General features: G+C 36.8%; 2 protein-coding genes across 2 annotated transcripts; one reads left to right on the forward strand and one right to left on the reverse strand.

The window, feature by feature from the left end:
• Positions 1-2,464: 2,464 nt before the first annotated feature.
• LOC148296091 (uncharacterized) lies at positions 2,465-4,283 on the reverse strand. Its single transcript, XM_088251050.1, has one exon. The coding sequence runs from the start codon at positions 3,856-3,858 to the stop codon at positions 2,707-2,709; it is 1,152 nt and encodes a 383-aa protein (XP_088107176.1). The 5' UTR covers positions 3,859-4,283; the 3' UTR covers positions 2,465-2,706.
• Positions 4,284-15,576: 11,293 nt separating this feature from the next.
• LOC148296092 (uncharacterized) lies at positions 15,577-18,406 on the forward strand. The gene has a single exon (XM_088250088.1). It carries the CDS (start codon positions 17,015-17,017, stop codon positions 18,164-18,166), a length of 1,152 nt encoding a protein of 383 aa, XP_088106214.1. The 5' UTR covers positions 15,577-17,014; the 3' UTR covers positions 18,167-18,406.
• The last annotated feature ends 3,827 nt before the right edge of the window (positions 18,407-22,233 follow it).

Below are 22,233 nucleotides of genomic sequence, written 5' to 3' on the forward strand. Positions count from 1 at the left end.
TTTAGTCGGACCAACTTTGAAAAACTCTATGCTAAAGCGTCAGTCGGAAGTTTGGAAATACATTACACTTCAAATTATTTGCATATTATTTGCTCTTATGCTTCTGAAAATATTTTTATTTTGTTTTATGATTTATGTTTTTGAGGTGAGAGTGCCACTCGTACAACCGCCTGTCACATCCCCCCATGCACGCATATGCCGCACAAAATGCGAAAGTCAAAAGCTAGTTAATATCTCTGAGCTGGAAGGTGAACAAGTGTTTGTTCTTAAATTTATAACAAATAAAGTTAAGCCCTAACCACAGACCGATTGAACCCAAAGCATCATGAGCTCGTACATTAGGGACATCCATGGAGATTTTCTCAAGTGCACATCCATCCCATCTGTGGCGAACTCTGCTATCGATGCTGAGGCACTGGTCTCCCCATGATGTTTCAATTTAACGACTTTACTAATAAACACTGTTTTCACTAGTCTCCCCATGATTATCAACCCACTCCCTCTCTTTCTCTCGTCCTCCATCTTTTCTTTCTCTCATAAATCTAACGCCAGTCTCCCATCAAAATTCCATATTAGAAACTCATACTTTTTTTCTGTTTAGTCCTTTGAAAAAGAAAACGTCACAGGCAGTATTTTATAAACTCAATTTTACACGTAGTTTGATTCAAAATGAAAACGAGGATGTCCTAATATGCTATACATGTGACGTGTCGGTATAGTAGATCTTTGGACGGTTGGATGTGAGAGTGTTTCAATAAATCAAAGGCTGTAGTCTGTAGAGGAGGTTTCGCGGGAGGTCATACTCATATACAGCCGTAATATTTGACCGTCATAGTCATATTGGGTGAATTAGCATGCGAATACACAGCAATTTGTTTGTCCATTTCCTACTGTTCACTATGAATTCAAAAATGACATCCCCTAGGCCTGTCCTCACCAAAGAAAAAGAAAATTGCCAATCTCCTTTATTTAATGCCTTTCTTTTTAAATTATTTTTGTTCTTGTGCACATTTGCTCTCTATAATCTTGGAACAAGCCCGTGGCAACAACACAAGAAGACCCATTCTGAGCACAATTTGGGGGCAAAGCACAAAAACGAGGAATGCATAAATCCGACTTAAAATATCATATATATGAGTCAAATTTAAATTATCAAAATCAAAATAACAAGCCACTCAAGTCTTGGTGGTGCTGCGCATATGGAACTTATTACATACAGAGCACACACCAAGACAATATTTGAAGCTAAGTCGGAGTTGCAGCTTGTTGTTTCAAGCGTGGCATACATATGTAACTTACTTAGGGCAACCCAGTTTGCTCCTCGGGTCTCACTGTGAAGCGGGCAACATATTCTTTCAGTTTTTCAAAGGCCTGAACAATTCTTGCAACTGCACTTTTATACAATGTTTCCAAGTATAGGCACGTGTACTCACCTACGAAGCTCACAAACCAAACGATCCAAAAGAAGAGGGCGGCTAACCCTAAATTTGGGACAAGGATCACCAATTCCAAAACCACGGAAACAGCTCCAAAAAGGAGGCTAATCTTGCTCGTGAATTTTTCCAGATCCAAATTAAGGTGAGCTTGGTGTATATATGAAGTGCCAACTAATGACCCGCCATAAACGACTAGAGCAACAATGAGGATCACAACAGTCGGATAGTCTGTGTTAAATAGAGATGATGCTCCAGCTCCTTGTTTCAGTTGGAGGAACACGCCTAGCATAGTGATGAGAGAAAATATGTATTTGTGCAATGCCTTTGTACAACGTTCTTTGTTTATGCTGTTTTGATTAAGGAGAACATGGAAATGGCATTAAAATAAGTATATATATATAATGTTGTAATTATTAAGAACAACTATGAGTAATATTTATGCGAATTCAATAAATAACAGATCATTGCTAGAAAGTAATTAAGCAGAAGATTCCTCAACTACTTGCTATTTTATTCCGTGTTAGTGAATCATACGGACTATCTGAAAGAAAGAAAGAGATGTAAAGAACAGAAACAAAAAAGGAAGAGGATACCAGAAGGAATGATTGCCCAAACTGAAAATGGAGGGGACTATAAGAAAGAACTCAGTCCAACATGAATAGATTTGACATAATTCTTGGGACTCGTTGCAGAACAAATGTGTCTCAGTGTTATATTAATTACTGTTTAAAATAATGAATATAAAAGGTCCTAAAACAATTAAAAATACTTTTTAAAATGTATTTAAATGAAAAAATCAATCTAACAGATCAAAACAAATTTTTTTAAAAAAAATTCCCAATCATCCCTTCCCTAATTCCCAAGCGAGAGCGACCAACCCGCTACACTCCAACACCTGTCTCTTTCTGTCTCTCTTCCCCAGCTACACTCCACCCCAATCCACCTCCCTCCCAAGGACCCCCCGGCGACTCTCCCCCAACTAACACCCTAGAACCAGGGCCGGCCCTGGGTGATTTAAGGCCTAGGGCCGAAGTTTAAGAATGTGCCCTTTATCAACAAATAAATAAATATAATTACAATTTTTTATTAAATAATAAATTTTATTAAAATTATAAGAGTTTACAACCGATGATATAAAACACTTTGGGTCTCATTAAAACCTTGTTTGAAAACATTACAATCAACAACAAATTAACTTGCATGTCCCTATGCTTCACCTTCATATGCACCTACAAAATAAAAATAGCAATGAAATCCTAATCACAAAAGATCATTTAAAATGTCTTCTTGTTGCAGTTTTAGAAGCAAAATCATCAATTATACTATTATATTTAATGTTTTCCAACATATCTCTTTCAATGCATAATATAGCTAGTCCATTTAGCCTATCTTGAGCCATAGTGGTCCGCAAATAAGATTTTAATAATTTTAATTTAGAAAAACTTCTTTCAGCAGATGCCACAGTCACAGGTATAGTCAGTAATATCCTATAAGCAACCATTACATTTGGAAACATATCCACACTCTTTACAAATTCTAGAATTTTAATGGATGTCCATGGTTTATCTGTTTCAATTGCTTCACTTGGTAACATCCCTTGCAACACCTGTAATTCTGACTCTAAATCTCTTGCATCAATATCAGTATCATTGTCATGTTTTAAAGCATTTTCAAGATTCACACAAGAGCTTCTCAATTCATTTTCATCCAAAGAAGTCAATTTTGCAGCATCAAATAAGAACCCAAAAATAGATTCAAAGATATGCAATTGTTCAAACCTACTTTTCAATTCACCAAGAGCAATATCCACTATGACAAGAAAGTAATCAGTTCTAAAGGATTCTTCAGATGATTGTTGTTCCCTCTCATTATTGGAAATCTCATCAAAATGTCTCTTTCTACAGGTTTGACGTTTTTTAAGAAATACAGGCTCAATTTCCATATCTAATGCAATTACTTTAGCATCATTCATGGCAGAAGTAAAACCATATATCCTATAGTTTTCAAAAAATAAAACAAGTCCTTCTAATTGTCTTACAGCAACATCAAGACGCATGTCTTCAGATTGTAATTTTTTACTAACTAAGTTAATCTTGTGCAAAATGTCATACCAAATAACCAAGCTTAATATAAACTCGAAACTTGAAAGCTCTCCTGATGCTAAACTTTCAGCATCCCTACTCAATTTAGCATCTTCACTAATTTCAGCCAATTTAAATAAAGCTTCTCTAATTTTAGAAGCTTGAGATTTTATTGCTTTAACACTTTCTATGTGACTTTCCCAGCGTGTAGTTGACAGTGATTTCAAAGTTAAACCATCAATATAATCAAGTAGCACATTCCACCTTTTTGTTGAATTAGAGAATACCGTGTAGTTGACATGCTCCAAAAAAAGTACTCTTCTATATTTATCGGAGTACATGAAACATCTACACACCTTAATATTAAAGTCATTTGTTCTTTGTGACTTGCATCAGGAGTACAATCAAGAATCACTGAAAAATACTTTGCCTCTTTGACTTTTTTAATGATTGTTTGTTTAACATTTGATGCTAAAATATCTATCAACTCATTTTGAATTTTATGGCTAAGATAATGATAATGAATTTTCTTATCTTGAATGAGACGAAAATGATGTTGCATTACTGGATCAAACTCTGAGATCATTTCAAGTAGGCCTAAAAAGTTACCATTGCCATCTTCAAAAACTTTTTCATTTGTTCCACGGAATGCCAAATTATGTGTAGCAAGACATTTCACAACAGCAATGATTCTGACCATAACATTTTTCCAGTGCAATGTGTCTTTCTTGATTAGCTCCTGTAGTTCTTTATCAATTGTTTGACTTGTTTTCAATCTTATTTTCAATTCAACACAAGACCTCAAGTTAGTAATGTGTTCAATACTTTTTTCATGTTGTTTAAGCTTATCACCAAGATGTTTCCAGTCTCTAGATCCTTCACTTGCTAACTGACTTCTAGCATGCATTGTTTTAAATAGCTTACAACAGAAACAAAACACTTTATCCAACTCCTTTGAGTACACTAACCATTTTCTATCATGAGTCTCCCCATTTGGTAATGTTCGAAGATAAAAATGTGAGGAAAAATGTCTGCATTGTTCATCAATAGGGAATTTGTGATTATTTTCTCTTATAGGACCATTTTCTAAAAGTAAATCCCTCATTTTTACATCAAGATTATCCCAAGCTCTTGGATCATAAATGTTCAAACTAGTTTCAATTTCATTTTCATTTGTGTTCTCATTTTCATTATGTTCTTCAGCTAAATTTGGTACTTCACGGTTCAAATTAATTTCAATTTCTTTTTCTTTTTCGTTCTCATTTTCATTATGTTCTTCAGCTAAATTTGGTACCTCACTGTTTTTAAGGAAATATTTATTTAAAGATCCTCTTAGGTTTTGAGCAATTTCTTCTTCCTTTTTCTTTTTTTGTCTTTTGAGATTTCCAGAAAGTTGCTTTTTAGGAAACATTTTTAAAAATTTAGCATAAACACACAAGCAATCAAGAACAATAAAAGTAAAACAAATTAAATGAAGACAAAGAAAGAACAATAAAACCTGAATTTTGGGTCTTGTATGCTGTGCTTTGGTGTTGGTGCTCCCAATTTCGGAGAGAATAATCAGCTTTCAACTCAAAATATGGCTTTGTTCCATCCACACTTAGTTCCAGAGAGAATTAGAATTAGAAATTGATTTCAAAGTAAAGCTGCAGACGGAGAGGGAGAGGTTTGCTTCTTGGGAAAACAAGACGGAGAGGGAGAGGTTTGCTTCTTGGGAAAAAATAAGGACGTTGTTGGCATCATTCTTTTTTATTATTGTTTTATAATACCAAGTAAAACTCTCAACTAATATCACATATGCCCTTTTACTTGTAGTTTTTATTTTCCTTTTTTTGCATATGCATATATATATATATATATATATGGATTAAAAAAAAATTGTGTGCCCCAATCAATTGTGGGCCCCGGGCGATGGCCCTAGTTGCCCTGGCCAAGGGCCGGCCCTGCCTAGAACTCACATCTCTCTCCGACTGGAGGATCTACCTTCCACTTCCCAGGCGTCCTCGTCGATTTCCCCGACTGTCCCCTTGCGAGATCCTAACTCCCCAGACCCAATATCCCACATGCTGCCCTCCAGATATTTTCTGCGGCTTTTGTTTTTGGTAATTTAGCTTGGGGGAAGAAAAATAGGTTAGGTTTTAAAGATTCAAATGACAGGCTTGCCCTCTGGAAAGGTCAAATTAAGAATTTATTTTGGAAGTAATCTTAGAAGTTGAAAGCTCCTCAGTTTTTCTTAATTTTTAAACGATTGAAAGCTCCTCAGTGAGTCTACTGGTCAACATGACTCAAGTTCAAAAAGGGGGACATAGTGATTGTATTGTGAAGATCTATAAATGTATCTAAATCCAAAACAAAAACAGTGTTTCATTCAATTAAATGCCGAGAAGCAAAATGCCGTCGGAAACAATGTTTTCCAACCACCATTAGGTCGGAAATATGGTCGGAAATAATGTATTTTCGACACCATGTTTTTTCTATATTGATATTGCTTAAATCTCCGTCGGAATTAAATTTAAGCAAAATCATTTTCTCAACTACGCTGCAAACAAATTAAATGAATTTGACAGGCAAAGTAGTATATGTATGTATGAAACTTACGCCTCTGAACGTGGAGGATCGCTAACAGTAACAGTAGCAGGAATGCTTGCTTGATCACTCATCCCGCACCCTTGGCCTTGCTTTAGAGAAACAAAGAAAAAAAAAATTCAAGAAACAGAGTTCAGGAAGCTCAGAACATCAGAGGGTCTTAGAACAGCCACTGCACATTCGTTTCTCATAAGAAAAGAGAGAGCGTGCACTTACTCTTCTCGACGTCTCTCGGTTGTATATCATATAGATATCTCGACCACAAAAAAAAAATCATATAGATATAGAATGCCCCTACCTTCCTAGCTATGTACGGATATATCATATATGGCTATGCCTGTGGCAGTGATGCGCGGTTGGCAGATATATATTGTCGGAGTGAGGGAACTACAGAGAAGAATCGCAGAGCATAAGCTTTTGCATAGTTTTCGAGGGGGGACAGAACTGATCCCAAAACAAGACAGCATCAACCATCAGCTTTTTGTAGAATTTTTTTTTTTTGGGAGGGCGGTGGGAGGGGGCCAAAACAAAAATAAAATTACATAGAAAAGCCCCTAGGGCAGCCCTGAACTAATCCCACCAGTGGGGAACCGAGTGAATCTAGACAATGCTATAGCATCCGCCATAAAGAAACTTGATGACCACACACAAGGACAAATATGAAGAGAGAACCACATCAAATGGCATTGATACTGCTGCTGTATCACCTTATTATCCACCTCGTAGATAGCAGATCACTTATTCTACAGTCTGTTAGAGTCAAACCACTGCTTGTCTGAATAGGTTCATTCAGATCAGTCAAACCACTGCTTCTTTCTACATCAAAACATTGTTATAGCAGGATGTTTCACCAATGTGATTAGATAAAATATCATCTCTTGCCTGAGTAACCTCAATTTTTCTGTTAGGAGGATAATTTTCTGTACCTGACCCCGTGAAATCTCCTTCTGGTTCTTCTCCATCACTGATGTATTCATCGGCTGGAAGTTCAAGATTGAACAATCTTCTCTGAGGCTTCTTCCCTCTGGAATCCAGAGATTCGTGGTCCTTCATCCTGACTCTACTTTCACTGGGGCCACCACTGGTTTGCAGGGTTTTTCCAATAGAATTACAAGGAGATTGGCTGATACCAGTACTCGATGTACATGGTCTACCAAAGCTGGAATCTACCAAGGGTAAATTAGAATTCTGCCTACTGGTTCTGTCATCTTCATTTGGAAAGCCAGAGGAAGAAAAAGTTGATAGTGATGTCCCTGCTGCTTTTTGATGTTTGAGTACTTCTTTGGTTTTGATCTTGTTCATCAAGTCCTTTTGCCTTCCATAAAGACGATGGAGTTCATTGAGCTGAATGAGAAATAACACATAAAGGTGTTCAAATATTAGCTAACGATTTTGAGTACTCAAAGTTTGACACTTTTTTACCAATATAAGACCATTGTTGTCTGATATTTCTTAAAAGCTGTAGTCATAATCACACTTTAGAGCTCAACAGATTTAGGTTCTAGAATATACACCTGATGCCTGAATACTGACTCATGCTTCAGTATAGTTTGCCTCATTCGTTCCTTATCGCGTCCATGAAATCCATCCATAATCGGCCTTGTCAAGAATAATTCATATTGTTGCCCATTCTTCAAGTTTTTGTTCTCATGGAGTAGGGACCAGTTACCATGGCCAACATTGCTACTTAGTTTCTGTACGGAATAATATCCTGGTAGATACATTTTTTACTGTACTTCAGTTCCCATTCCTGCAATTAATTCAGACGCATTGCCAAATCGGTTTATACATAGAAAGAAGTAATTGTAGGAATCAGCTATGTATAAACTGATTTGGCCCTACAAAATTATGTATAAACATTTGATCTTGATATGCTTACTCTTGCTACAAAATTATGGAATTGATTACAATGAAGTTTTTGCTCCAGTTGCACGCTTTGACACCATCCGAATGGTGTTAGCTCTTGTTGCCCAAAATCGTTGGAAAGTCTTTCAAATGGACGTTAAATCAGCGTTCTTGCAAGGTGTTTTAGAAGAAGAGGTATATGTTGCTCAACCTCCAGGTTATGTGCAGAAAAATGAAGAAACAAAAGTGTGTAGATTGAAGAAGGCTTTATATGGATTAAAACAAGCTCCAAGAGCTTGGTATAGTCGAATTGATGCATTCTTCCAAGAATATGGGTTTCACAAATGCCCATATGAGCATACTCTTTACACCAAGAAGAACTCTCAAGGTGAGATTTTGATTGTCTGTCTATATGTGGATGACTTAATATTTACTGGAAGTAATGCTCAAATGTGTGATGATTTCAAGATGATTATATCACAAAGATTTGAAATGACAGACCTTGGTTTGCTTCATTTCTTTCTTGGAATTGAAGTCAAACAAAATGAGAATGGTATCTACATTTCTCAGAAGAAATATGCAAATGAATTGTTGAAAAGGTTCACGCTTGAAAATGCAAGGTCAATTGCTACTCCAATGGAGGTTGGTGTTAAGATAGGAAAGAATGATGGAAGCACAATGGTGAATCAAACTTTGTTTCGAAGTCTGGTGGGTGGCCTCTTGTATTTAACTACAACAAGGCCAGATCTTACATATGAAGTAAGCTTCCTTAGCCGCTTCATGGAATCACCAAAAGATATTCATTGGGAGCTTGGAAAGAGAATCCTAAGATATGTGGTTGGAACTGTCAATTATAGTTTGCATTATTATCCTGTTTAGAATCTAAATTTGACTGGTTACAGTGACAATGACTTGGGTGGATATGTTGATACTTGCAAAAGCACATCTGGTTATGTCTTTAGCATTGGGTCAAGTGCGATTTCATGGTCCTCCAAAAAGCAATCTATAGTGGCACTTTCAACTACAGAGTCTGAGTATGTTGCTCTTGCATCATTAGGTTGTCAAGCTAGGTGGCTGAAAAGTATTTTAGAAGAGATGGGTCAAGTTCAAGTTGGCCCTACAAAACTGTTCTGAGACAACAAATCAGCTATATGTCTTTCCAAAAATCCAATGTTTCACAGCAAGAGTAAGCATATCAAGATCAAGTTCCACTTTATCAGAGAGCTAATCAAAGACAAAGAAATTGAGGTTCTATATTGCAAATCCCAAGACCAACTGGCAGATTTGTTCACCAAACCATTGAAGGACTTGCTCATCAAAATGAGGAAATTAATTGGCGTAAATGAAGTCTAGCTTAAGGGGGGATGTTAAAAATAATCTAGACTTCATTAATAGTTGGCTGGTAAAATAGTAATAGTTGGCTGGTAGTAGTTGTGGGTTAAAATAATGGTGTTGTAGAAGTTAGTTGAATTAACTATGTTTGATTTTAGTTGTTATTTTAATGTGCTAGGTCGGTAGTGACTATTATATAAAGCCACCCTTTTCTCTTCATTTTGTATTAAGTAAGGAACATCATCAATATCTAAAATAGTGTCCCACCTATAAAATCATTCCTATATCTCAGCACAGAAAACTAAATTATTACTTAATCTGCAGACAAAACTTAATCGGGAGTCGAAACAAAAACCAAAGTGAAACATGATTAACAAAAAGAGTTGAAAGCAAAAGTGTGCACTTACTCTTCTCGACGTCTCACGGTTGTATGTCATATAGATATAGAATGCCCCTCCCTTCCTAGCTACGTACGGATATATCATATATGGCCCTTCAGTCTCAGGATCAGCTCCTTGAATTTGTGTGCACTTCTTTTGTCTGTTTTCGATCTGCCCGTTTTCGATCTGCCCGTTTTTTGGGTCGCCTCCAGGCACTTGTCATCTGAGGGTGACAGGTTTGTGCGTAGTCCAAAATTGGCCCATGGAGTATTGCAGGGCTCTATGGTGATTGGTCAGGCAAGAGCCTTGAAAACTGGTTGAGAATATCCTGAAGCCACTTGAAGGTGTGAAAGAGGTGTCAGTAATTGTGCCTTCTAAAACTGTCATTGTTGTCCATGACAGCCTCCTCATTTCCCAGATTCAAATTGGTAAGTATCCAAATAATTAATTTTCTCTAAATTAATGTTGTTTTTGTTCCATTAATTGTAACAAGTGCCTGGAGGCGACCCAAAAAACGGGCAGATCGAAAACGGGCAAAAGAAGTGCACACAAATTCAAGGAGCTGATCCTGAGACTGAAGGGCCTCCTCTTGACGGAAGAGTCCAGGGCCCAAACCGGAATGGGCTACTTTAGTCCAGGACCAAACCAGAATGGGCAGTACTGCTGCACCTACGGCTTCTTGGGTCCAGTGGATCTAGAACAGTACAAAGGCACCCACACGGCCCCAAAATCAAAATATATATTTTCCTTTTATTATTAATCCCTCAGCTCAGTGTTTGGGAGCTGAGAAAAATTCTCAGAAGCAGAAAGTAGTTTTGTGTAAAGATATTTACAAATTACAGAGAACTTGTTTATACAAGAGTGGTTTTGGCAACTAATCAATGCCACCTGGACAAGCTTAGCAAACATTTTAACTAAACCAGTTTTCTAACTAAACTAACCGACTCTAACAGACTAAAGAAAAAGTGATCTGCTATCTACGAGGTGCATCATATTTGTCCTTGACCCTAAAAAATGAAAAATAAACATCTGCAAAAAGCTGATGATGTCCAGTTTTGGGATAAGTTTTGTCTGCAAAAGCTGATGCTCTGCGATTCTTCTCCGGAGTTCCCTCACTCCGACACTATATATCTGCCAACGCACATCACAGCCACAGGCATAGCCATATATGATATATCCGTACGTAGCTAGGAAGGGAGGGGCATTCTATATCTATATGATATACAACCGTGAGACGTCGAGAAGAGTAAGTGCACACTTTTGCTTTCAACTCCTTTTGTTAATCATGTTTCACTTTGGTTTTTGTTTCGACTCCCGATTAAGTTTTGTCTGCAGATTAAGTAATAATTTAGTTTTCTGTAAATCTATTTCTTTCATGAATTGCTTCAGTGAACTGACTGTATCTCTGCTTCTGCTATTTTTCCATCTAGGCTCAGATTTTGGACTGCATGATTTGATGGACTGGTTAAACGCGTGTATTTATTCTTTATCCATAAGATGCACCATCATATTTCGAATTTTAAAATGGTAACTTTGAGCTGCATGTAGCTTAAGATGATAAATTCTTTCCTTTCAAGAAACTTAGATGGACAGGCAAGGGATGTTGGGTTCAAGATGTGCTAACGTGGAACTATGATTAATGATTTCACTACAGATGAATTGCAATTTCCAAAATTATGTCTTAAAAACAGCTGACAGAGATTTATGCTTTCTCAGTTGATTAGTTTTCTGGTATCGCATATGGCTGAGCTATTATTGATGTCTTCTAGAAAAATTTATATTGCTTTGAAATCTTGTCGGAATTAGTGAGTTGCCTCCAGTTTCAGTGTGCAATCTGTCTACTCTGATCCTCCTTTGAAATTTATTACTTTTTTTTGGGTTCAACTTTTACTTCTTTCTATGTATAAACCGATTTGGCAACGCGTCTGAATTAATTGCAGGAATGGGAACTGAAGTACAGTCGAAGATGTATCTACCAGGATATTATTCCGTACAGAAACTAAGTAGCAATGTTGTTGGCCATGGTAGCTGGTCCCTACTCCATGAGAACAAAAACTTGAAGAATGGGCAACAATATGAATTATTCTTGACAAGGCCGATTATGGATGGATTTCATGGACGCGATAAGGAACAAATGAGGAAAAATATACTGAAGCATGAGTCAGTATTCAGGCATCAGGTGTATATTCTAGAACCTAAATCTGTTGAGCTCTAAAGTGTGATTATGACTATAGCTTTTATTACAGAGTTAAGAAATGTCAGACAACAATGGTTTTATATTGGTAAAAAAGTGTCAAACTTTGAGTACTCAAAATCGTTAGCTAATATTTGAACACCTTTATGTTTGATTTCTCATTCAGCTCAATGAACTCCATCGTCTTTACGAAAGGCAAAAGGACTTGATGAATGAGATCAAAAGCAAAGAACTACTTAGTACCCGTTTGGTATTGCTTATTTGTGATAATAAGTGATTTTTAAAAAATTTTAGGAAGCCCAACCCGTTTGGTAACCGATGAGAAAATCACTTATTATTAAAAATTGCTGTGAGAGAAAGCAATATGGGAAAACAACTAATGAGCTGCTTTCATTTTCTGATTATGCGGCAATCAGATTTGGGAAGCGCTGGGTTTTAATGAATTTTACAAACTTCCAAAAATACCCCAATCTATTTCCACACTCTCTCTTCTCTTGGTGCGTCGTCTCCTTCCCATCCTGGTTCTTCTTCACGCCATCTCTTCACAGAGATCACTCCTCTCCTTCTCTTCTACATCCTAAACCCATTCCGTCTCGTATAGGCTGGAAACAATCGAAATTCCATCCGACCATACACACAGCAACAATGGATATAAGAGAAAGCATCCGCAACCAGAACGACGTAGCTTTGGGGCTGACCAAGAAGCTACATCAGACTGAGGGCAAGGAATCGAACCTGGTCTACTCGTCGCTGTCCATCCACGTGGTGCTCAGCCTGATTGCCGCAGGGTTGAAGGGCCCCACACAAGACCAGCTGCTCTCCTTTCTCAAGTCTAAGTCCGCCGATCACCTCAACTCCTTCACGGCCGAGCTCATCTCCGTCATCTTCTCCGACGGGTCCCCCAGCGATGGGCCTCGCTTGTCATTTGCGAATGGCATTTGGGTCGATAGGCCTCTTCCTCTCAAGCCTTCTTTCAAGCAGGTGGTGGACACTGCTTACAAGGCAGCTCCCTTGCTCCTATACCTGTCGTGGGTTTGGTCACTGGCTTACAGTGAAATGAAAGTCTCCAACTTTATTATTATTATTATCATTATTTTTTGCTGCATGTGATTTGTCTGGGAATGAATGTATTAGAGAAACTGCGAAGTTACTTAGACATGTCAAAGCAGGACGCATCATAATTAGTAATTACCTTCTAAATAGACCTTTCTGATGGCCATTTCAAAGTGCGGAAAAGGGATTTCCATGTAGGAAGCAATGTGTACAGCAGATGTGAAGTGGTTGCTATGGAATGGCTAGTTCAGGAGGTCCTCAGCTTCCAGTGCTTTCTGCCCACCATCTATAACTTCTTATGGTAACTCTCATATCAGTCTCCCATTTTCTCCAAAGTACTATACTAGACAAATGCATGCTGCTTCTCTTGCATTGACAACCTGGCAAACTCAGGCAACTGATCTTCTTTCTCTGCATATCTATATTATCCTTCAACTTTTATTTTCTTTTTTTCTAGGCAAAGAAAATGTTTCTAATTTGAGAGGTTCATGACATCTTCATTCCATGAACTAATTGGATATCATTTCTTTTCTGTTTTTCTTAATCTTTTGAATATGTTGTCATTTTAAGATAGTTGATAGGTGCAAATGATGTGCTAACTTTAACAGAGCCTAGGGTGGTTGTTACATTATGTGTGACTTCTATTTGCTGACTCCCTCATCAAAAGAGATGGATGGAATGGAAGGTAGATCAATAGGGAATCCTATAAGATATGTGGTTGGAACTGTCAATTATGGGTTGCATTATTATCTTGTTCAGAATCTAAATTTGACTGGTTACAGTGACAATGACTTGGGTGGATATGTTGATGCTTGCAAAAGCACATCTAGTTATGTCTTTAGCATTGGGTCAAGTGCGATTTCATGGTCCTCCAAAAAACAATCTATAGTGGCACTTTCAACTACAGAGTCTGAGTATGTTGCTCTTGCATCATCAGGCTGTCAAGCTAGGTGGTTGAAAAGTATTTTAGAAGAGATGGGTTAAGTTCAAGATGGCCCTACAAAACTGTTCTGAGACAACAAATCAACTATATGTCTTTCCAAAAATCCAATGTTTCACAGCAAGAGTAAGCATATCAAGATCAAGTTCCACTTTATCAGAGAGCTAATCAAAGACAAAGAAATTGAGGTTCTATATTGCAAATCCCAAGACCAGCTGGCAGATTTGTTCACCAAACCATTGAAGGACTTGCTCATCAAGATGAGGAAATTAATTGGCGTAAATGAAGTCTAGCTTAAGGGGTGATGTTAAAAATAAGAGTGCTGCTATTTCCACCCCCCAGTCCTATTTCCCCACCCACCATATAAATTTGAAAAAAACACAATCCTATTTTTACACCCACCATTATTCCTAAAATACCCTTTAATTATTAATTCAAGCAAATTCTCCTTACTTCCATTCAAAGCATGCTTGAAACCTTCAACCCCTGTCAATCAAAATGCGTGGAATCCTCTGTAAAGTATTATTAAAAATAATAAAAATAAAGAAAATCGCTCTCAATGTTCATCGTCTCTCCACCGAATGAAAACAATAACGGAGAGAAATGCCAAAATTAGAAAGAAGACGAAAAGCAAACTGAGCAAATGGAACAGAAAGCTCGTGCCCTTGGGTTCAGAAACTGAGGAAAACTCTGAAGGAATTGGATTGGACCTAGTTGGAAATTTTGAAGCTTTATTGGAATTTTGATTTGGGTTTGGTTGGGACGAGAGAGAGAAGGGAGGGGTTGGGGTTTGACAAGGATGAAGGAGAATATGTCTTTTTTTATTATCTTTAAGTCCTTAAAAGTCATTTTACAAATGGATATATTTGTTTTTAAATTTTGAAGATAAGGTAGGTGGGAAAATAGGACTGGTGGGTGGAAATAGTAGCACTCAAAAATAATCTAGACTTCATTAATAGTCGGCTGGTAAAATAGTAATAGTTGGCTGGTAGTAGTTGTGGGTTAAAATAATGATGTGGTAGAAGTTAGTTGAATTAACTATGTTTGGTTTTAGTTGTTATTTTAATGTGCTATGTCGGTAGTGACTATTATATAAAGCCACAATTTTCTCTTCATTTTGTATTAAGTAAGGAACATCATCAATATCTAAAATAGTGTCCCACTACTTTCTGTCTTTTATCACAAGAGAACAAGTTTCTTCTCTTACATAGTATTACTCCCACATAACCGTACCCACCTATAAAATAATTCCTATATCTCAGCACAGAAAACTAAATTATTACTTAATCTGCAGACAAAACTTAATCGGGAGACGAAACAAAAACCAAAGTGAAACATGATTAACAAAAAGAGTTGAAAGCAAAAATGTGCACTTACTCTTCTCGACGTCTCACGGTTGTATATCATATAGATATAGAATGCCCCTCCCTTCCTAGCTACGTACGGATATATCATATATGGCTATGCCTGTGGCTGTGATGCGCGTTGGCAGATATATGTTGTCGGAGTGAGGGAACTCCGGAGAAGAATCGCCGAGCATCAGCTTTTGCAGACAAAACTTATCCAGGGCCGGCCCTTGGCCAGGGCAACTAGGGCCATCGCCCGGGGCCCACAATTGATTGGGGCACACAATTTTTTTTTAATCCATATATATATATATATATATGCATATGCAAAAAAAGGAAAATAAAAACTACAAGTAAAAGGGCATATGTGATATTAGTTGAGAGTTTTACTTGGTATTATAAAACAATAATAAAAAAGAATGATGCCAACAACGTCCTTATTTTTTCCCAAGAAGCAAACCTCTCCCTCTCCGTCTTGTTTTCCCAAGAAGCAAACCTCTCCCTCTCCGTCTGCAGCTTTACTTTGAAATCAATTTCTAATTCTAATTCTCTCTGGAACTAAGTGTGGATGGAACAAAGCCATATTTTGAGTTGAAAGCTGATTATTCTCTCCGAAATTGGGAGCACCAACACCAAAGCACAGCATACAAGACCCAAAATTCGGGTTTTATTGTTCTTTCTTTGTCTTCATTTAATTTGTTTTACTTTTATTGTTCTTGATTGCTTGTGTGTTTATGCTAAATTTTTAAAAATGTTTCCTAAAAAGCAACTTTCTGGAAATCTCAAAAGACAAAAAAAGAAAAAGGAAGAAGAAATTGCTCAAAACCTAAGAGGATCTTTAAATAAATATTTCCTTAAAAACAGTGAGGTACCAAATTTAGCTGAAGAACATAATGAAAATGAGAACGAAAAAGAAAAAGAAATTGAAATTAATTTGAACCGTGAAGTACCAAATTTAGCTGAAGAACATAATGAAAATGAGAACACAAATGAAAATGAAATTGAAACTAGTTTGAACATTTATGATCCAAGAGCTTGGGATAATCTTGATGTAAAAATGAGGGATTTACTTTTAGAAAATGGTCCTATAAGAGAAAATAATCACAAATTCCCTATTGATGAACAATGCAGACATTTTTCCTCACATTTTTATCTTCGAACATTACCAAATGGGGAGACTCATGATAGAAAATGGTTAGTGTACTCAAAGGAGTTGGATAAAGTGTTTTGTTTCTGTTGTAAGCTATTTAAAACAATGCATGCTAGAAGTCAGTTAGCAAGTGAAGGATCTAGAGACTGGAAACATCTTGGTGATAAGCTTAAACAACATGAAAAAAGTATTGAACACATTACTAACTTGAGGTCTTGTGTTGAATTGCAAATAAGATTGAAAACAAGTCAAACAATTGATAAAGAACTACAGGAGCTAATCAAGAAAGACACATTGCACTGGAAAAATGTTATGGTCAGAATCATTGCTGTTGTGAAATGTCTTGCTACACATAATTTGGCATTCCGTGGAACAAATGAAAAAGTTTTTGAAGATGGCAATGGTAACTTTTTAGGCCTACTTGAAATGATCTCAGAGTTTGATCCAGTAATGCAACATCATTTTCGTCTCATTCAAGATAAGAAAATTCATTATCATTATCTTAGCCATAAAATTCAAAATGAGTTGATAGATATTTTAGCATCAAATGTTAAACAAACAATCATTAAAAAAGTCAAAGAGGCAAAGTATTTTTCAGTGATTCTTGATTGTACTCCTGATGCAAGTCACAAAGAACAAATGACTTTAATATTAAGGTGTGTAGATGTTTCATGTACTCCGATAAATATAGAAGAGTACTTTTTTTGGAGCATGTCAACTACACGGTATTCTCTAATTCAACAAAAAGGTGGAATGTGCTACTTGATTATATTGATGGTTTAACTTTGAAATCACTGTCAACTACACGCTGGGAAAGTCACATAGAAAGTGTTAAAGCAATAAAATCTCAAGCTTCTAAAATTAGAGAAGCTTTATTTAAATTGGCTGAAATTAGTGAAGATGCTAAATTGAGTAGGGATGCTGAAAGTTTAGCATCAGGAGAGCTTTCAAGTTTCGAGTTTATATTAAGCTTGGTTATTTGGTATGACATTTTGCACAAGATTAACTTAGTTAGTAAAAAATTACAATCTGAAGACATGCGTCTTGATGTTGCTGTAAGACAATTAGAAGGACTTGTTTTATTTTTTGAAAACTATAGGATATATGGTTTTACTTCTGCCATGAATGATGCTAAAGTAATTGCATTAGATATGGAAATTGAGCCTGTATTTCTTAAAAAACGTCAAACCTGTAGAAAGAGACATTTTGATGAGATTTCCAATAATGAGAGGGAACAACAATCATCTGAAGAATCCTTTAGAACTGATTACTTTCTTGTCATAGTGGATATTGCTCTTGGTGAATTGAAAAGTAGGTTTGAACAATTGCATATCTTTGAATCTATTTTTGGGTTCTTATTTGATGCTGCAAAATTGACTTCTTTGGATGAAAATGAATTGAGAAGCTCTTGTGTGAATCTTGAAAATGCTTTAAAACATGACAATGATACTGATATTGATGCAAGAGATTTAGAGTCAGAATTACAGGTGTTGCAAGGGATGTTACCAAGTGAAGCAATTGAAACAGATAAACCATGGACATCCATTAAAATTCTAGAATTTGTAAAGAGTGTGGATAGGTTTCCAAATGTAATGGTTGCTTATAGGATATTACTGACTATACCTGTGACTGTGGCATCTGCTGAAAGAAGTTTTTCTAAATTAAAATTATTAAAATCTTATTTGCGGACCACTATGGCTCAAGATAGGCTAAATGGACTAGCTATATTATGCATTGAAAGAGATATGTTGGAAAACATTAAATATAATAGTATAATTGATGATTTTGCTTCTAAAACTGCAACAAGAAGACATTTTAAATGATCTTTTGTGATTAGGATTTCATTGCTATTTTTATTTTGTAGGTGCATATGAAGGTGAAGCATAGGGACATGCAAGTTAATTTGTTGTTGATTGTAATGTTTTCAAACAAGGTTTTAATGAGACCCAAAGTGTTTTATATCATCGGTTGTAAACTCTTATAATTTTAATAAAATTTATTATTTAATAAAAAATTGTAATTATATTTATTTATTTGTTGATAAAGGGCACATTCTTAAACTTTGGCCCTAGGCCTTAAATCACCCAGGGCCGGCCCTGAACTTATCCCAAAACTGGACATCATCAGCTTTTTGCAGATGTTTATTTTTTATTTTAAGGACAAATATGATGCACCTCGTAGATAGCAGATCGCTTATTCTACAGTCTGTTAGAGTCAGTTAGTTTAGTTAGAAAAATGGTTTAGTTAAAATGTTTGCTAAGCTTGACCAGGTGGCATTGATTAGTTGCCAAAACCACTCTTGTATAAACACGTTCTCTGTAATTTGTAAATATCTTTACACAATTAATTAGTTTAACTACCTTCTGCTTCTGAGAATTTTTCTCAGCTCCCAAACACTGAGCTGAGGGATTAATAATAAAAGGAAAATATATATTTTGATATTGGGGCCGTGTGGGTGCTTTTGTACTGTTCTAGATCCACTGGACCCAAGAAGCAGTACGTGCAGCAATAGGAGTAGCCCATTCTGGTTTGGCCCTGGACTAAAGTAGCCCCTTCTGGTTTGGTCCCTGGACTCTTCAGTCAAGAGGAGGCCCTTCAATCTCAGGATCAGCTCCTTGAATTTGTGTGCACTTCTTTTGTCTGTTTTCGATCTGCCTGTTTTTTCAGTCACCTCCAGGCACACACTCTCTCTCTCTTCTCGTGGCAAAATTTATTTATACGTGGCAATTAAGTAGAAGAAAGGCAATTGATACAGGGAATGAAATTGTAATTTATTATCTTTACCCAAAAAAAAAATTGTAATTTATTATAAATAATAAGTAGAATAATTACATATACAGTTACTTCACTTCACTTGAGCTACAAATACAATACAACATAATCGAATCAAACAAGTATGACTTAACAAGTATTCGAACAAAAAAAAAAAAAAAAAGACTTACAAGTATTCTCAGCACAATTTGGGCCACTCACAAAAATGAGGTTAGGGTAACCCAGTTTGGTAATCTGAGTTCATTGTGAAGCAGCGGCCAATGATCATGTTCATGTTCTTCAAATACTCTTTCAATTTTTCAAAGGCCTCAACAACTCCTGCAACTGCACTTTCATACAAAGCTTTGAGGTACATGAACAAGTAGTTAGCTTCAAAGCTCACAAAACAACCTATCCAGATGCAGAGGGCGGCTAACCCTAAAACCGGGACAAGGATCATAAATTCCAAAACCAAGGCAAGAGCTCCAAAAAGAATGCTAATCTTGTCCATAAATTTTGCCAAATCTGAATAATTAAGGTGAGCTTGGCGTATATATGTACCGCCCATTAATGATCCGATGTAACCCATTAAAACAACAATAAGGGTCACAAAAGTGAGGTAGTCTGTGTCAAATACTCCCTGCTTCAGTTGGAGGAGCCCTGCTATCATGGTGATGAAAGAAAATATATATTTCTGCAATTCCCTTGTAGTACGTTCTCTGCTTGTGCTGCTGTTACAATTAATTAATGACAAAATGTTATCAGCATTGCAAACTAATAAGGAAAACTATGATCTACAACTTAAACGCTTACAACAGATCAAGAGCAGAGTTTTTAAACTAGTCTCATTCCCATAAACTGCTCTGCTTATTACATCAATATGTCCGTGTATGGATGTATTTGCATGTATATGTTCTCCTTAAACGAAGGCAAAAAGAGTTTAATTTGTACAGATACCGGATGCAGCTAGCTGGGGGTAATTTTTCAATTAGCAAAGTTTAGTTTCAGACAGTAAAATAAGAAAAACAAGAAGCATTCAAATTAGTTGGGCTAAGTGTTTAATGAAACCTAATATAATTATGATTGGGTCTTTATTAAATCTTGTTATACTCATTGTATTAATTGGCTAAACCCCCAAATCGGACCGTGCAGCCCAAAAAAATAAAAAAGCCCCAACATGGAAGGTAAAGTAGTAGTACGTATGTATGTACACTTACGCCTCTGAACGCAGGGGGTCGCCAACAGGAATGCTTGTTTGATGGTTCATCCCGAGCCAAACCAAATTAATAACTGCAGGAGAAAAAAACAAACGGAATTCAGATCGGAAGTTCATGTATTAACACAACTAGAGTTACTGGATCTATTTCTGGGTGTTCGAATCACTTGGCGGAGGTGGCTGTCGTCTAATTTTAAAGACTCAAATTGATATCAATACATTCACAGCCAGAATTAACTCATACGGAAAGCAAGAACCACAAAAAAAATTAAGAATTTAGGGAAGGAAGCGCAGCAATTTAGAAGAAAAAAACAGAGCATACACATACGACTGAATGCATTCATATAACAGCTATCAATTGTTTACCACAATATATAACGATTTGAGAGAGCTGCAATTGTTCGCAAAGTAAAAGCGGTGCTGGCAATTTGAGAGAACTTGAGGAATTCGGGAGAATTAGGGATTTTGGGTTTTGGGGAATGTCGAGCTGGGCTGGAGGGAAAATGGAGAAGACAATGCTCTTTTGACCTTTTTTTAAAAAAATTCGTGGCTTCGACCACACAAAAAATTTACTTTTCTCAAAACGACGTCGTTTAGTCAGGGATTTTTTTTTAAAAAAAAAGCAGCTGCGCGGGAAATCGTTGGCTGGACTGCCCAGCATTTCATTGAGCATTTGGCGGGCATGTGGGGGTTGCCCACTAACAACCTTCCACGCTGTCACCGGCTATCCGCAACCCCCCCCCCCCCCCTCCCCAATCTTTCCGAGGGAAGCCAAAGAACGATAACATCACGCCACACCCATATTCATATTGGTGCGTACGGAGGGAAGGACATTTTATACAACCTTGAGACGTTTAGAAGAGTAAGGCACGTTTTCGCTTTCATTTTTCTTTGCTCTCGAGTTCTGAACAAACTGTGGCGTTTCACTTGAGGGTGAAAGCCAACGGGAGATTGAAGGTTGAAGCATGTAAAGAATTAATAACTTTTCTTAGAGAAACAGAATTGAGAACTTTAATTCTTAAGTATGTGGCATGCTACAACATCAATGGCCACATCGTATGGTATAAACTAAGGCCCTTGTGCAACAAAGGGGGTCGAATTTGATCAGAGGATGTGATATTGTTTGAACCAGAAATGGAAAAAAGCAAGTTTTGAGCGTAAGCAAGTATAGCGCAATCACAACAAGCTAAGAAAAAGGCTCTGGGCATCTATATTAGTTTATGAGGACATTGAGGAGGAGGTTGTCCTAATAGCTAGAAACAGAGTAAATGATATTGCACACTCTGTTTCATGCTTTACTCTGTTTTGACCAAGTGCTATATCACAAATCAAACTATGCAGATTTCGTAAGCATAATCTGGGGCGCCCATGTTCATGTTGGGCTCAATCGGTCTGTGGTTAGATATGAACAAGTAATAAATTGTAAAAAGAGTAATGCTACTACCACTTTATCTGACCTCATGTGCCACATCCATTAAAGAAACGCAATTGATAAAATGAAATGGTAATTAATTATAAACTATATATAAGTAAAATTACATATTTAGTTAGAAATCAAAGATGACAAAGAAGTCTATATATATGAGAAAGCTCAAGTCTTGGTCAAAATCCAAATAACAAGCCACTCAAGTCTTGTTCGTGCAGATGGACCTTATTACAGAACACCCAGACAAGATTAGAAGCAAACTCTGAGTTGCAGCTTGTTGGTTCAAGAGGGTAACCCAGTTCGGTCCTCGGAGTTCATTGTGAAGCAGCAGGCAATGATCATGTTCTTCAGATACTCTTTCAATTTCTCGAAGGCCTGAACAACTCCAGCAACTGCACTTTTATACAATGTCTTGACGTATGGGTATGAGTAGACAGCTACAAAGCTCACAAACCAGCCGATCCAGCAGAGGAGGGCAGCTACCCCTAGAACCGGAA

Source organism: Prunus avium, chromosome 3 (genome assembly GCF_965620075.1).
Source record: "Prunus avium chromosome 3, drPruAviu1.hap1.1, whole genome shotgun sequence".
NCBI lineage: Eukaryota > Viridiplantae > Streptophyta > Magnoliopsida > Rosales > Rosaceae > Prunus > Prunus avium.